The sequence below is a fragment of the Micromys minutus genome (genome assembly GCF_963924665.1).
Source record: "Micromys minutus genome assembly, chromosome: X".
Classification (NCBI taxonomy): domain Eukaryota; kingdom Metazoa; phylum Chordata; class Mammalia; order Rodentia; family Muridae; genus Micromys; species Micromys minutus.
Window position 1 is genome coordinate 64,315,316 of NC_137970.1, and position 17,923 is coordinate 64,333,238.

The 17,923-nt window shown below is 34.3% G+C and overlaps 1 protein-coding gene across 6 annotated transcripts in view; it reads left to right on the forward strand.

Annotated features, from left to right (window-relative positions):
• The window catches only part of PCDH11X (protocadherin 11 X-linked), a gene marked incomplete at both ends in the record, with an annotated part of 509,350 nt that overhangs the window by 420,655 nt on the left and 70,772 nt on the right, over positions 1–17,923 (forward strand). For 4 of the 6 annotated variants that reach the window (XM_080909518.1, XM_080909520.1, XM_080909522.1 and 1 more), the window contains one exon: positions 8,002–8,025. The exons of the other annotated variants lie outside the window; for them this stretch is intronic. In XM_080909518.1, coding sequence (XP_080765644.1) covers positions 8,002–8,025 — 24 coding nt within the window. The remainder of the gene's footprint in view (positions 1–8,001; positions 8,026–17,923) is intronic. 6 annotated transcript variants of the gene reach the window in all.

The window sequence follows — 17,923 nt, forward strand, 5'->3', positions numbered from 1 at the left end:
TAATACTTTTAAATATGCACAGCCCCCAAAAATTTGAAAACTAAGCATTCAAAGTTTCTATAATTGAAGAAAATCATTAAAAGATAACAATAAATTAAATAATTTAGTTATATATAATTTTTACACTAGTAGCTTTGATGTATAAATTTTGTCTACATTAAATATAGCAAAAAATATAATTTAAAAATCAATTGCTTTGTAGAACTAAAGACCAGGTCAGATACTCAAACTGAGTCCTAGTTTAACAATTTTTTGGTACATTCTTTTTTCAATTTTATTGGATATTCTCTGTATTTACATTTCAAATTGTATACCCTTATCCCTTTCTTCTCTCCCTTCTCCAACTCAACAATTTCTTAAACTTCAATTCATCCATTCAAAAACAGATTGAATATTAAAAGCTGTAAAAAGCTTGAGATCTGTAATTGTTTCAAGCTCTTGGATTAGGTTATAGATAAATTTTCAAAATATTGATTTATTAATATTTTCTCCAAACTAAAAATTAAATGCATCTATGCCTTTATGATTTCTTTTAGGTTGGTGGTTTAGTCCCTGGGAGCTCTGGGGGAAGGGCCTGGTTGTTTGATATTTTTGTTCTTCCTATGGGGTTGTAAAACCTTTCAACCTCTTCTTTCCTTTTTCTAACTTCTCCACTGGGGTCCCTGGGCTCAGTCAGATGGTTGTAAGTAGCTGCATCTGTATTGGTCAGGTGCCCATAGAACCTCTCTGGGGGGTATTAGTGGGGTGAGGCTGAAGTAGGTAAATGAGTATAGGAGCACCCACATAGGAGCAAGAGAGAGGGGCTGATGAAGGATGGAATCATGGGTTAGTTAAGGGTAACTAGGAAAGGGGTTCATTTGAAATGTAAATGAATGAACTGATTAATAAAAAAGATATAATTTTAAGAAAAAGTGTTTGCTTTTATTATTTCCCAATATCATTAACATTTGCACAGTATTACGCTGTTTTATTTGCCTCTCTAAGCAGCACAGTTATAGGCTCATTGTCTTTAGTAGGTTATAAAATAATGTATCTTCTATTATTTTGCTATTTTTTTTAGTTCAGTATTTTCAGGTTCTCTCTAAAGTCAGGTTACTTTTGGGAATAAGAGCAATATTTTTGCAAAAGAGGGAAAATTCTGGATGAAGTGTTTATATTAACTGAGAAAAATATAGTTTACCAATTTGATTAAAGAAGTCTTTTTTTTGGAGAAAAACAAGAACAAAATAATGCAATCACATAATTCTTTTATATAATAAATTTAGTTCTGTGCATCCTAAAATTTTTTCCTCCATCAGTTAAAATTATCAGAAGGAAGTCATATTTTCTAGATTTCCTCCATAAGCTTTTAAGTCACTTAAAATATTAAGGCTAAATTTTTGAAACAGAATATTTTTATAATATTTTTAGTTAAAATTATGTTGTTTCTAAATATAACTAAATTATGAATTAGTAGTTTCAGTAAAGAATTTCATAGTTTTTACCAAAACAGTAATTTAATTCATAAAATTATATTTGCTTAGTTTTTTCTTTTAGTGATTATGTGAAATGGTGAATTATATTTTTATTTACAGATGTGGAAATTTCTTAAAATAATAATAAATGCATCAATATCTTGATATTACTTGCTATAAAAGGCTGCCTTCAACAAAGAGATTTGGTAATACATGTTGCTCTTATATCTGGGAAATATGTTTTTAAAGTAGAAAAGTTCTCTACAATGTGTGCTTGTACCAAAAGTGTAGATATATTTTCTACCTCCACTATATACTATAGTTCGAGTTTTGGAAAAGTTATTTATCTGTTCTAAACTAATATCCTAATATGTATTAAGAATGCTGAAGCACTATCCATTCATCTACTGAAGGACATCTGGGTTCTTTCCAACTTCTGGATATTATAAATAGCACTGCTATGAACATTGTGGTGCATGTGTCTTTGTTGTATGTTGGAGCATCTCTGGGGTATATGTCTAGAAGTGTAATAGCTGGGTCTTCAGGTAGTACTATGCCCAATTTTCTGAGGAAACGCCAGACTGATTTCCAGAGTGGTTGTATCAGTTTACAACCCCACCAACAGTGGACAAGTGTTCCTCTTTCTCCGCAGCCTCACCAGCATCTGCTGTCATCTGAGTTTTGGATCTTGGCCAATCTGAATGGTGTGAGGTTGAATCTCAGGGTTGTTTTGATTTGCATTTCCCTGATGGCTAAGGATGTCAAGCACTTCCTTAAATGTTTCTCAGCCATTCGATATTTCTCGAATGAGAATTTTTGTTTAACTCTGTACCCCAAAATTTTAATTGTGGTACATTTACACAATGGAGTATTACTCAGCTATCAGAAACAATGACTTTATGAAATTCTTAAGAAAATGGATGCATCTACAGAATATTATCCTGAGTGAGATAACCCAGTCACAAAAGAACAGACATAATATGCAGTCACTGATAATGGGATACTAACCCCAGAAATCTCTGAACACCCCAGAAACAAGTCACAGACTTGTGAAGTTCAAGGAAAAAAAAAATTAGGTCTGCTTTTCACCCTGCTTATGCATTAGCTCAGCTACAGTGCTTTGTGGGATTGTGTTACTTTGGCTGTGATCTGAGAATGGTGCCTTTATTTCACGTTTGTGGACCAAGATCTTACTTTCAAGACAACTATGCTTTTTATATTGTTTCAGCTTTTAACAGTGTTTTTATATTTAAAAAAATTTGGAGTGTAACCATGAAAAATGATAATATGTTGGGCTACATGAGACTTCAGAATTTAACAATTACAGTAGAAGTAAATAATTCCTAATACTGGTTAAAAAAAAAAAAAAGAATTCTCCACTAAAAAAAAAGAATGCTGAAGCAGAGTACTAAGCTTCCCTGAAAGAATTTTAAGAAATAATTTATTACTATATGTCTTTCTTATTAAGATAACATATTTCTAATGTTTATTGGATATATAAATAGGAGTATTTGTGTAGTATAATATAAGACACTTGTATATTGTCCCCATAATAATAGGGCTCTCTAGGGATAATGGTCTTTGATATATACATTAATTTTTACTTAAAATACATATTAAGATTTATCTTTCATGTATGTGAAGTATACAAATATTGTATATATGATAATCTCTCTCAAAGTGCTTTCTGCTAAAGGTGTTGAAAGAGTTCTCAACGCAAGGACAGAAAGATCAGTAATAGCTGAGAAAGATGCAAGATGTGTGAAATGAGAAAATGAGTTAGCATTCAGAATTGTTATATACTATCTTACAACCCCACCAACAGTGGAGAAGTGTTCCTCTTTTTCCACATCCTTGTCAGCATCTGCTGTCATCTGAGTTTTTGGTCTTAGCTATTCTGACTGGACTGAGGTGGAATCTCAGGGTTGTTTGATATGCATTTCCCTGGTGACTAGGGATTTTGACCATTCCCTTAGGAGCTTAGAAATAATGACTTTGAAATTCTCAGGAAAATGGATGGATCTAGAGAATAACATCCTTAGTGAGATAACCCAGTCACAAAAGAATACACATAATATGCAGTCACTGGTAATTGCATGCTAGTCCCAGAAATTTCTGAAAAACCAAGAAACAACTCACAGACCATGTGAAGCTCAAAAAGAAAGAAAGAAAGAAAGAAAGAAAGAAAGAAAGAAAGAAGGAAAGAAAGAAAGAAAAGGTCAAAATTGGAAGCCTCAGTTCTTCTTAGAAAAACAAAGTGTATAAAACCCTCTCATAGTGTGGTACATCTAGACCTTAAATCAATAATTCAAGCGCTAAGAATGTAGCCTTGTGGGGTAAAAATTGCTATATATACATTTGGACCAAGGATGAAAAGAAGCATTTTTTATTGTTTTAGAGTTCTACTTATTTGAGGAGACACTATGACATGGTAATATTTTTTTTTTCCTTTTTTAAAAAAAGAAAACAATTTACATCCCAGTCATTGCCTATCCAACCCCCCTTTTTGGTACCCTCCTCTAAAGTTTCTCATCTCCTCCCCACCTTGCCTCTGAGAGGGTGCTCCCCTTCTACTCTACTTCCCACTTTCCTGGGGCCTCTATGATTAAGCTCATCTTCTCCTACTAAGACTTGACCAAACAGACCTCTGCTGTATTTAGGCCAGGGGCCTCAGTCTGGCCATTGTATGCTTTTGGTTGTTGGCTCAGTCTGTGGGAGCTCCGGGAACTGGGTGAGACTACTGGTCATCTTATGGAGTCTCTCTTCTTTTTAGCTACTTCATTCCTTTCCCTAATTCAACCATTGAAGTCCCTGATTTCAGTCCAATTTTTGGGTGTAAGCATCTCTTTCTGTCTCAGTCTGGTAGATATTTTCAGGGGGCAGCCAATCCAGGCTCCTGTCTGTAAGCACATCATAGCCTCAATAATATTGTCGGATCTTGGTGCAAACTCCCCGCCCCAGACCCCATGAGATGGATCCCAAATTAAGAAAGACAATGTACTGCTACCTTTCTTTCAGTCTCTTCTACATTTATGTCGATACCGTTTTTTTAGATAGGAACAGTTCTGGGTCAGACATTTTGACTGTTTGTTTGTTTGTTTTTTTTTTTTTTTTAATATATTTTATCTACATTTCAAAGGTTATCCCCTTTTCTGATTTCCCCTTCATAACTCCTCTCTCCCATTCCTCCTCCCCCTGTTTCTATGAAGGTATCCACCCACCCTCCCTGCCATGACATTCCCCTACACTGGGGCATGAAGCCTTAGCAGGAACAAGGGTTTCTCCTCCCATTGATTCCCAACAAGGCCATTCTCTGCTACATTTGCAGTTGGAGCTATGGGTCCCTCCATGTGTACTCTTTGGTTGGTGGTTTAGTCTCTTGAATTTCTGGTTGGTTGGTTCTTATGGGGTTGCAAACACCTTTAGCTCCTTCAGTACTTTCTGTAACTCCTCCACTCCAATCCAATGGTTGGCTGAGAGTATCTGCCTTTGTATTTGTCAGACTCTAGCAAAGCCTCTCAGAAAACATCCATGTCTGGCTCCAGTCAGCAAGCACTTCTTGGCATCAGCAATAGTTTCTAGGTTTGGTGGCTATATATGGGATGGATCCCCAGGAGTTTTTAGTATTTCATGGTCAGAGAAATATACTGATTATCTTTTTGCATCATTAAATTATGGCTTCTTTGAGGAGGTACCCTTCTAACACTTATAGCAGAAGGAAATACATAAGAATTTATAGCTTATATAATAATAAAACTCATATTTGCAATATTTTCATTATAAATTAGATATCCATTATATGAATTATCTTCTTACAATATTTGTGTTTGTAGTCTTAACCTTTCACAAATTTTGAAGAAAAATTTGACTTGAGCCCCACTGTTTATTTTGAAGTCCATACACACAAAATGATTACATTAACTATATAACTTATTAGTCATGAAATCAATAAGGAGGATACAGTGGCGATTTGTGTTGTACTTCATGAAGAATTAAGTTTTTTGTGAAATTTTTACAATGTTTCAAAATTAACTTCTAAGAAAGGTAGATATTAGTTTACGAATTTAGCATTCTAGCCTTCAAGTCTACGAATTTACTTTTCTTTTTAAATTTTCTTCTATTGCATTTCATGACCTTCTTCTGTATTAAACTTTGAAAGGCTTAGCATAAAAATATATAAACAACTTGTTTATAATATTTAACTCATAAAACTTGAGTCTATACCTTGGGTTTAACCTTACTTGCATACTAATTTGTTCAGTTTTTCTCTGTATTAGAATTTATTCTAGAAACTTCAATGTAATTACTTAAAGATAACATATATTATACATGATAATAAATATTTGCTTAAAATATTATGCTTCAGTTGATTGTATTTTCAAATAAGGTCTATTATTTATTTTAATCATAGTTTAAATTTGTAAGTTATTTTCTAATGTAATGATATTTATTTTAAACTGGCTTTCTTAATAATTTTGCTTCATAGCTAAAACTTTTACATTCAAGAACAGCCCCTACATGTTGTAATTGGAAATTATAAATTGATACACTGATATGTATTTACATTTCATTTTCTAAGTCTGTTGTGACCTGTGTTAATCAGTTTGTATATTTTTTCTTTTATTGAAAAGAATGTGGGACAAGTCAAGTTGAATCATGTAAAACAATATAGATCTTTACAGTGACTTGGGTGATCTTGTTAATTAGGTCAAGGTTACCTTCCTCCCTTAGCATTTAGCAGTAATCAACAAATACACTTACATTATAAATTCTCTATTGTGTTAGTAGATTCTTAAATATATTGCTATATATGCTGAAAATATTTGAATAGGTTTCTGTTGTTTCTTCAGAGTATAAAGAAAAACTATATGGAATATATTTATTCCCTTGAATTTTAAAGAAAATTGATCAGTTTGACATTACTCATTTATAAATCAAATTTTACTTTTTAGATTAGAGAAACAATGGTCATGACTACATTTTTAAGATGGACTAGGTTTCTTCTGAGTTGTTGTTTTTCTACCAATATAATTTCTTTCATTTAGAAAAAAAATTCAGAATATTAGAAGCATGTCCAAGCTCAATCCTTTTTGTTTTGACCTTTTCTATTACCAAATTAGATCAGTGATGATTGTGCTTACATGGAATTTCATTTTACACCTAAAATGAAAATACGTAATTTCTAATCTTTTTCTTGTTGTAAGATATATGAAAATGACACTGAAAAATCACAGGTCTTGTTGCAATAAAGAATGGGAAGTATATGTTTGTGTGTTTGTATGTGAATCTTTCCATAGAACTGAATACATCAAAGGTGTAGAGTTTCAGAATATTATTTGAAAGATCAATCTTATTCCATATATCTTTTGAAAGAACTGTTATTATCTTTCATTTTCTTCAGTTTGTTACCATTAAATTGTCTTTCTTCTCAATAGAAAACCTTGTTATTTAAAAGGAAAGTGCTGTAACACATAAATGACACTCAAAAATAACAAATACTTTTTTATTAGTTTGTGTAATTTTCTACGATTACTTTTAATTTGTCACATTTGCAGTTGCATTTTTGCTTGTTTTTGGACCTACTATGCATCTTTTAGTATGGCATGTATTATATCAAATTACCTCAAATTTAATTGAAGTGGGTTTTATGCACTTTCCATTTGCTTGTCTTTTAAAATTTTATTCAAACATGAACACCATAAAATATATACTAAAATCCAGAAATCATCAACAAATACATTTTACTATGGAGCTTAAATTTGTATAAGGAAGAAATTGGATAGCCATTGATATGTATTGATACAACCTAATATTTTGTTTGTATTAACTATTCAGTTTGAATATTTTTTCACTACCCATTCTTGACCATGATGTCATAATGTCTTCGAATAAAAATTAATTAAAATAATCTCTGAGTTTATCTATAATATGATTATTATAGTGTACTTGAATTTCCCTCTTTTAGTTGTGAGAAATACTATGTATGTGAATTTATGGGAAATTATTCTTAAAATAATAATAAGAATAATGTCACTGAAATGGATTGTTTGGATAGTGTCTACTGATTTGGCAGTCAACTTTATTTTTTTCACCAGAATTTGGAGACAGAAGTACTCTAGGGAAAACATACTATTTTCTTGCATTCTGTTTTCAGTAGGTTATATGGATGCTAGTGATATTTTGTGTACTATATTTTCTACTCACTGTCAATAAAGTTAGAAATATATTGATTTCTTGCATAGCACTGAGCTCCTAGTAGATAGGTAATTAGCTAAAGTCACATAAGCATTATCTAAGAAACAATCATTGCTTGCTGAAAGTGCAACATATTACATAGGCTTAGTTAAATCGCTTTCTAACAAATTACAGAAGACAAAATGAAGTAAGTTCGATCTTAAGTTAGCACACACTGTAAAAGGGGGTTGAGAATAAAATGTAATTTAATATAATTTACTATGTAACTTATACAGTATTTTTGAAAAAGATTAAATATATATATATATATATATATATATACTGTTTAACTGTATATAAATCTTTTTTTTAGCTTTCATTCCTGGACTAAAGAAAGGTACAGTGGAAACAATTATAAAGTTTCACTAAAATGCATGTTTCGCTTCAATGAAAATTGATCATGTTTGCTTTGGGAACTTTGGTTTCTTCACCTCTCATAAAGTATTAGAAATTTTAACTGCTTGCTTCAGATTTTAAAAAATGAACTGATATTTAAGAGAATATTTCTTAATTGGATATTCTTACTACTTGAATGATTTTTCCAATTAGTTTACATCAATATTTATGTAGCAAAATTAATATAATCATGTACTCATTAGTTTGACTTAAACTAACTGCTTTCAAATTAACTACAAATTTAATCGTATTATACTTCTGACCAGGGGAATATTTTCAACATTTGTCTGAGGGAATATAAAGATAAAATATTATTATTCCTTTCTTTCTAATTTGATCTATACATTTTCAAACTATGTAAATAATAATGAAAATAGTCTCATATCCATCCTCATAATGTTATTTAAGGTACACATTTTACAAATATTTGTTTTATATATTATTTTTGAGTCTCTTCTAGAATAAGGCTAAGAAACAACGAATAATTTTAGACATGAAATTTAAGCAACCAGTTAAAAGGTATTTAATTTTAGCTTTGGTTTATAAAATTTTAAGATATTATTGGATATTCTGAGTGCCTCATTTTGATTTATGCTCATTTTAATCTCATGTTTTAAACCATCCTTTCTATGTTTCTATTATTCAAAAATTATGATTTGGCTTGGTAAATTTTAAAACTACAATCACTAATCCATTGTTACTTCAAGCAATATAAAATAATTACTAAAGTATAGCTCTTTCTGAAGTCAGTAATAAATCAAATATGTTACATATTGATCATTTTACTCTTCAAGTTTGATATGAAAATTTGAAATAAAAGGTTATTTTTGCTACTTTGATAGTTTTCAGATCTTGGACTTTCTTGTGTTTAGTTTAAATACTTCTTTGTCTATCTTATATGATCAACCTTTATATTCTAATAAATATCAGCAATCAAAAATTTTAAAATTTAATTATAATGTCTTTTTTTGTTACAGACTATTTATTATATATCTAAATACGTTCTTATCTCTTTCCACGATTTCGTCCCGTATGACTAAAAAAAGAAGATTATATTTAAAATGGGTTTTCAAATAATGATAGTTAGGGACATATATATATATTTCCCACATACACACACTCACATATATGAAAACTATTAAATAAGACATCAAAGTAGAATGCAGAATAAGGTATTGCCAGAAAAGAAAAATTTATCACCAAATCAAAATTGGAATCTTGTGTTTACTTTCTTTTTTCTTTTTGCAATTAAGCAACCGTCTTTTTTTTAACAACTTTATTTTACAAAACAAAGATAAATGTATATATTTTAAGCATTTTTTGCATAAAATTATACATTACATTTTTGTCATTACTTTTTTTTTTAAAGGTTTGATAGTGTGATAAAGATCCCACCAGTTATAATGAGCATAAAGTACATGTAAAACAAGATGCAACCTGGAAATAGTCAAAGTTTTCTAGGTGTGTAAAGATTTTTTTTTTTTTTTTTACAAAGAGCAGACAGTACATGTAATAAAGGGTACAACCCGGAATTTGTCAATGTGTTCTTGGTGGGTAAGGATTGAGCATGACTATTTTTTTTTGTTTTGTTTTGTTTTGTTTTTTTCTTGGACTTCATACAGTCTGTGAGTTGTTTCTGGGGCAGTGCACGCCTCTGGGGTTAGCATCACAATATCAGTGACTGCATATTATGTCTGTTCTTTTGTGACTGGGTTATCTCACTCAGGATGATATTCTCTAGATGCAGCCATTTTCTTAAGAATTTGGTTAAGTCATTGTTTCTGGTGGCTGAGTAGTATTCCATTGTGTATATGTACCACAATTTTTGTATCCATTCGTCTTCTGAAGGACATCTGGGTTCCTTCCAGCTTCTGGCTATTATAAATAGAGCCGCTATGAACATTGTGGTGCATATATCTTTGTTGTGTATTAAAGTGTCTCTGGGGTATATGCCCAGAAGTGGAATAGCTGGGTCTTCAGGTAGTACTATATCCAATTTTCTGAGGTATCGCCAGACTGATTTCCAGAGTGGTTGTATTAGTTTGCAACCCCACCAAGAGTGGAAAAGTGTTCCTCTTTCTCAGAATCCTTGCCAGCATATGCTGTCATCTGAGTCTTGGATCTTGGCCAATCTGACTGGTGTGAGGTGGAATCTCAGGGTTGTTTTGATTTGCATTTCCCTGATGGCTAAGGATGTGGAGCACTTCCTCAGGTGTTTCTCGGCCATTCAGTGTTCCTCAACTGAAAACGTTTTGTTTAGCTCTGTACCCCATTTTGTAATAGGGTTATTTGATTCTCTGGTGTCTAGCTTTTTGAGTTCTTTGTACAGATTGTCTATTAGGCCTCTATGTGATGGGGAGTTTGTAAAGATATTTTCCCATTCTGTTGGTTGCCATTTTGTTTTCTTGACAATGTCCTTAGCCTTACAAAAAACTTTGCAATCTCATTAAGTCCCATTTGTTAATCTTTGACCTTAGAGCTTGAGCCATTGGTGTTTTGTTCAGAAAATTTTCTCCTGTGCCTATGTGTTCTAAGGTTTTCCCTATTTTCTTATCTAATACTTTCAGTGTATCTATCTGGTTTAATGTGGAGATCTTTGATCCACTTACACTTCAGCTTTCTACAAGGAGATAAGAAAGGGTCTATTTTCATTGTTTTGCATGCTAAGTGCCAGTTGGACCAGCACCATTTGTTGAATAGGCTGTCCTTTTTCCATTGAATGTTTACTGCTCCTTTGTCAAAAATCAGGTGACCATATACATGAGGGCTCATTTCTGGATCTTCTATTCTATTCCATTGATCCACATGCCTATTTCTGTACCAGTACCATGCAGTTTTCAGCACAATTGCCTTGTAATATAGCTTGAGGTCAGGGATAGTGATTCCCGCAGATGATTTTTTGTTGTTGAGGATGGATTTTGCTATTCTAGGTCTTTTGTTATTCCATTTGAAATTGCACATTGATCTTTCCAATTCTATGAAGAACTGGGTTAAAATTTTGATGGGGATTGCATTGAATCTGTAGATTGCTTTTGGTAGGATGGCCATTTTTAAAATGTTGATCTTTCCAATCCATGAGCATGGGAGATCTTTCCATTTTCTGAGATAATCCTCAATTTCTTTCTTTAGAGGTTTGAAGTTCTTGTCATCAGGTCCTTCACTTGCTTAGTTAGAGTCACACCAAGGTATTTCATAGTTTTTGTGACAATTGTGAAGGGTACCTTGTCCCTAATTTCTTTCTCCACATGTTTGTCCTTTGACTATAGGAAGGCTACTGATTTGTTTGAGTTAATTTTGTATCCAGCCAATTTGCTGAACTTGTTTATCAGCTGTAAGAGTTCTCTGATGAAATTTTTGGGGTCACTTAAGTACACTATCATGTCATCGGCAAAGAGTGACGTTTTTATCTCTTTCTTTCTGATTTGTATCCCCTTGATCTCCTTTTGCTCTCTAATTGCTCCAGCCAGGACTTCAAGTACTATGTTGAATAGGTAGTGGGAGAGTGGGCAGCCTTGTCGAGTCACTGATTTTAGTGGGATTGCTTCAAGTTTCCCACCGTTAAGTTTGATGTTGGCTGTTGGTTTACTGTATATTGCTTTTACTATGTTTAGGTATGGACCTTGGATTCCTGTTCTTTCTAGGACTTTTAACATGAAGGGGTATTGAATTTTGTCAAATGTTTTCTCAGCATCTAGAAAGATGACCATGTGATTTTGTTCTTTGAGTTTTTTTATATGGTGGATTCCATTGATGGATATCCTTATATTAAACCTTCCCTGTATCCTAGGGATGAAGCCTACTTGGTCATGATGAATGATTGTTTTGATGTGTTCTTGGATTCGGTTTGCAAGTATTTTGTTGAGTATTTTTGCGTCAATGTTCATAAGTGAGATTGGTCTGAAGTTCTCTTTCCTTGTTGGGTCTTTGTGTGGTTTAGGAACGAGGGTTATTGTAGCCTCAAAAAAATGATTTAGGTAGTTTTCCATCTTATTCTAACTTGTGGAATAGTTTGGAGAGTATTGGTGTTATATCCGCAATAAATGTCTGATAAAATTCTGCATTGAACCCGTCTGGACCTGGGCTTTTTTTGGTTTGGAAGCTTTAGATGACTTCTTCTATTTCTTTAGGTGTTATGGGATTATTTAGATGGTTTACTTGGTCCTGGTTTAACTTTAGGATCTTGTATCTGTCTAGGAATTCGACCATTTCCTCGAGATTTTCCAATTTTGTGGAGTATAAGTTTTTGTAGTAGGATCTGATGATTTCTTGAATTTCCTCAGTTTCAGTTGTTATGTCTCCACTTTCCTTTCTGATTTTGTTAATTTGTATACATCCCCTTTGCCCTCTAGTTAGTCTGGCTAGGGTTTAACAATCTTGTTGATTTTCTCAAAGGACCAACTCTTGGTTTTGTTGATTTTTTTCAATGGTTCTTTTTGTTTCTATTTGGTCTATTTCTGCCCTAATTTTGATTATTTCTTGCTGTCTACTCTTCTTGGGTATATCTGCTTCCTTTTGTTCTAGGGTTTTAGCTGTGCTGTCAGGTTGTTTATGTAAGCTCTCTCCTGTTTCATTTTGGAAGCACTTAGGGTTATGGGTTTTCCTCTCAGTACTACTCTCATCGCATCCCATAAGTTTGGTATGTTGTGTTTATGTTTTCCTTGAATTCTAGAAAATCCTTAATTTCTTTCTTTATTTCTTCTTTGACCCCGCTATTATTTAACAGAGTGTGGTTTAGTTTCCATGCATATGTGGACTTTTTGTTGTCTTTGTTGCTGTTAAAGACCAGCTGTAGACCATAGTGATCTGAGAGGATGCATGGGATTATTTCAATCTTTTTATATTGATTGAGGCTCGTTCTGTGTCCAATTATGTGGTCAATTTTCTAGAAGGTGCCATAGGGTGAAGAGAAGAAGGTATATTCTTTTACTTTAGGATGATATGTTCTGTAGATATCTATTAATTCCAGTTGGTTCAATGTCTCTGTTTTGCAGTGTCCTTGTTCAGTTTCTGTTTCCATGATCTGTCCATTGGTGAGAGTGGGGTATTAAAGTCTCCCACTATTATTGTGTGGGGTGAAATGTATTTTTTTGAGCTTTAGTAGGGTTTCTTTTATGAATGTCAGTGCTTTTTTATATGGAGCATATATATTAAGGATTGAGAGTTCCTCCTGACAGATTTCCCCGGTAATGAGTAAAAAGTGTCCTTCCTTATCTTTTTTGATAACTTTTGGTTGGAAATTTACTTTATTCGATATTAGAATGGCCACTCCAGCTTTCTTCTTGGGACTGTTTGCTTGGAAGTTTTTTTTCCTACCCTTTTACTCTGAGATAGTGTCTGTCTTTGTCTCTGAGATGAGTTTCCTGTATGCAGCAAAAGTCTGGATTTTGTTTATGTATCCAGTCTGATAGCCTATGTCTCTTTATTGGGGAGTTGAGTCCATTTATGTTAATAGATATCAAGGAATAGTTGTTTCTGTTTCTTGCTGTTATTGCTTTTGTGGGTTGAGTTGTGTCTCTGTCTGTTTCTTCTTTTGGTTTTCTTGTTTAGGAGTTTTCTTGTTTTTACTAGGATGTATTTTCCCTCATTGTATTGGGTTTTCCACCTATAATTCGTCGTAGTGCTTGGTTTGTGGTCAGATATTGTGTAAATTTTGATTTGTCTTGAAATATCTTCATCTCTCCATCTATGGTGATTGATAGTTTTGCTGTGTATAGCAGCTTGGGCTGGCACTTGTGCTCTCTTAGGGTGTGCATAATTTTTTTTTTAGGTGTTCTACCTCTCGGGTTATCTCTTTTAGTGGTTTTTTTTTTATTATTATTGTGTCAATTTCCCTTTTAAATTCCGTCTTTCATTCCTTCATCTTTTTGGTTCTGTTTTCCTGTAGTTCTTTGAGTTCTTTGAGTGTTTTTCTTGTTTCCTCTTTAAAAGCTTTTGAATCTTTTTCTTTTCCTCCCGTTCTTGTTTAAGTATCTCTATCAGCATCTTGACGTATGATTTCAGGTCTGTGTCTTCATTTTCTGGAGTGTTTGGCATTCCAATGTTTGCTGTTATGGGAGAGCTGGGCTCTGGTGTTACCAGGTTTTTTTGGTTTCGTTTGGATATATTCTTTCCCTTTCCTCTTGCCATTTTGTTGTCAGTGATATGTTCTTTCCTTTCCTTTGTATCTGGTCTGTGTTCCTGGATCTCCACTGGTCCAGGTGCCTGATGGGCCGAGCCTTGTTTTGTGCCCCAGAGTCGCCGGGTGGGGACAGAAGTTCCAATATTGTGTTCCTGGTCTCTGGATCCGGCAGGGCGGGCAGTGGTCTTTCCGTGCGCACTCCGCAGAGATCTCTCTGCTCCCTGGCTGCCTAGATCTTCTACTCACATGTCTTTAAACCTTTAGGAACTCCTGGTCTGGGTGGCAAATGGGCCGAGCTCTGTCAATGATAATGTCTTATTCCTCTTATCCATCAATGTGGACATTATATATTGAACATTTTCATACATAATACATTTAACATGAAAATATGGCATATAATTTTATAATTCTCTTCTTATGATTTTGTAGCTCTTTCCCTGATAATTCATGAGCTTTAGATATAGCTTAGTCATAAGAACTTGTTCATGTTTATGATCAAGTCAAATACCTTTGCTTCATTTGCAAATGGTTGATTTCATTGCATTAACTTCCACTGGTGAATATATCATTTATTTATCACTTAATTTACTTTATAAGCGAACTAATGTACAGAATGCTTGTTCTAGTCCTTAATTCCTGTTCTGCAATATGGCATGTTTTCTGCAAATGAAAGAAAACATGTAATAACTGTGTTACTGTGTCTAATTTATTTTACTCATCAATGTGTCCTAGTAAACTCCTAATAGAGGTATTGTGGAATAAAAAAAAAATAATATATGTCAGGACCACATGGACTTTATAGATTAAGTATCCAAAATTTGGAATTTATATGTCCTTTTCTTTTTCCTTTTTCTTCTGTTCTCTTTTCTTTTTTTCCACACTCCTCTCATATTTCTCTCAAAGACCAGGGTAGCCAAGAATAGGATATATACCTGTGTATGAACTTGGACTTCTGAACATACTGAGATTACAGGCATAAAATCTTGTTTACACAGCACATAATAGACCAGCACTTGCCCAAATGAGCTCATCCTCTAGTGATATAGTTAAAACATAAAACTTAAAAGTAACTAGTATTTATATGTAAATAAAAGTGTATACTATCTTCAGCAAACATTTGACTTTCATGACATACTTTTATATGCAGGTTCTATTATTGTTCCAATTTTTCTAATTTATTTATTTACATTCCAGCCATTGCTCTTGCTACAGGTTCTACCCTCCACAGTTCCTCATCCCATTTTCCAATCCCCTTGACTATGAAAAGATGTCCAATCCCTGCCTTCTGGGAATCCCCCTTTCCTGAGGCCTTATGTCTCTATAGGATTAGGCATATCTTATCCCAATAAGGCCAGACCAGGTCGCCCTCTACTATATATGTGACAGGGGATACAGATAAGCCCCTGTATGTTTTCTGATTGGTGGCTCAATCTTTGGGAGCTACCAGGCATCCAGGAATCTGGGATAGTTGAGACTACATGTCTTCCTATGGGATCACCCTCTTCAGTTCCTTCAATCCTTCCCCTAATTTAAACATAGGGGTCCCTAACTTCAGTTCAGTGGTTGGGTATAAGTATCTGCATCTGTCTCAGTCAGCTGCTGTTAAGGTCTTTCAGAGGACACTCATGCTAGGATCCTGTCTAGAAGCACATTATTGCATTGTATTATTCAGGGTTTACTAGTCACAGAACTTATGGGTAGTCTCTATATAGCAAGGAATTTGATGGTGACTTACAGTCTATAGTCCAACACCCTAACAATGCTGGCCAGCAGCTGTAAAGTCCAAGGATCTAGCAGATGCTCAGTCCCACAGGCAAACAGGTGAACAGAGAGACTGCCTTCCTTGTTCCATTATCCTTATGTAGGTCTCCAACTGAAGTTGTGTCTCAGATTAAAGGTGTGTACTACCACACCTGGTTCTGGGACTTGCTTTGTCCCAGATCACCTTGAGCCCCAATTAAATACTGTCCTTATAAGAATTACCTAGGTCATGGTGTCGGTTCACAGCAGTAAAACCCTAACTAAAACAGAAGTTCTACCAGGAGTGGGGTATTTCTGTGATATGCCTGACCACACTTTGTTTTGTGAAATGTGGATTGTAGGACTTTGTATTTGGAAAGCAGTGGAATGTCTTAAGTGGGGCTTAGTAGGACATCCAAGGAGGTGTATGAAAGATTTTGTTGCTGAGTGTGATTTTAATTGTGGAAGCCCAAAAGTTGTTAGGATAGAATTTCAATATGTGGCCTAGAGACTGGTTTTGTGGTATTTTGGTGAAGAATGTGACTACTTTTTGCTCTTGTCTGAAGAGCCTGCCTGAGGCTAAAGTGAAGGGCCTCAGATTAATTGCATTGACAAAGGAAGTCTCAGAAACATCCAGCAAAGACTTTTTTCCCTGGCTAAGTCTCAGGAATAACATTTTACGCATGAGTAGCAAGTGGAAGGAGAAAGGAAAAATATAAACTATTTTTTAATGATTCCAGGATTACAGGGGTACCAGGAAGTGAAATAGTGCTGAATCCTGTGTTCAAGGAGAAAACAGTTTAAGGGAGTGGGACTTTGGGGAAAGAACCTCCTCAGATAAATTTAGATATGGGCATGATAGTACACACCTTTAATACCCAGAGACAGGCATGCAGATCTGAGCTCAAGGTCAATCTACAGAGCAAAATCCAGGACAGCCATACTTAAGCAGTGAAGGAATATGAAACCAGAAAGCAAGTGAAAATGTAATGGAACAAAAGATTCATGTTCCAGCTCCTGAAAGCAGTAGAACTTAGCAGCTTCAGCCATGTAGCTCTGGCTTTAAAGTCCAGAATAAAAGAGACTACTGGTTTAAAAAAAAAAAAAAAAAAAAAAAAAAAAAAAAAAAAGAAGAAGAAGAAGAAGAAGAGACTACTGGGATAACTGACGTTGGTCAGCTTGAACTAACAGATTAATAGTGATTAAGAACAGAGCAACATCACTGAAGTGAAATCTTCTGCAAAGAATTTTCTGAGAGCACAAAGAAGCTGTATTCCAGAGAGCCAAGGTTGTACCTCATGCTGCAGATGCACTTGGTAATCTGTAGGAGTCACCCAGGTGGTCCTGGTTTTGAAGGTATAAGGCATCTTAAGAACAGCTGAGGCATGGCACTATGAGAAGCCATGGAAGGCCATTAGTAAATGTGCAGCCTCAGTTGCAGTTGACAACCTAGGACTGTAGACTTCGTGCAAAGAATTTGAGGCTTGTCACCATGAAGAGGGCCTATGAGAGGCTATTGGTGAAGCCTAGTTGCAGCAGAAGACTGCAGTGTATTTGAGATGCTAGTACAATAGGGTGAACACCAAGAACAACAGCAACAGTGGAGTGGATCAACCTGAGCTTAAAGTGCTACAGAGGGCAGAGCTGGAGGAGTAAAGCCAGCCCTTCTGAGGATCCCAGAAGATCATGTGTATATCTCAGACACTGAAACAAGAAGCTGTAACCTTAAGTTGCCTTGGAGACCTCAAGATGTTTAAGATGCCAGAGCAGTTGGCATCTGCTTAAGAAAGCTAGTAACAGGGAGTGGAACTAACCCAAGAGAAAGAAGATTGTTCCAGTCAACAAAGAGCATAAAGGAGTTGGAGATCTGATTAGATATTTCTCAGTTCAGAATTCTTTGTTTAGATCTGTACCACATTTTTAAAATAAGGTTATTTGGTTTTTAGGTTAACTTCCAGAGTTTTTTTTTTTTTTGTTTGTT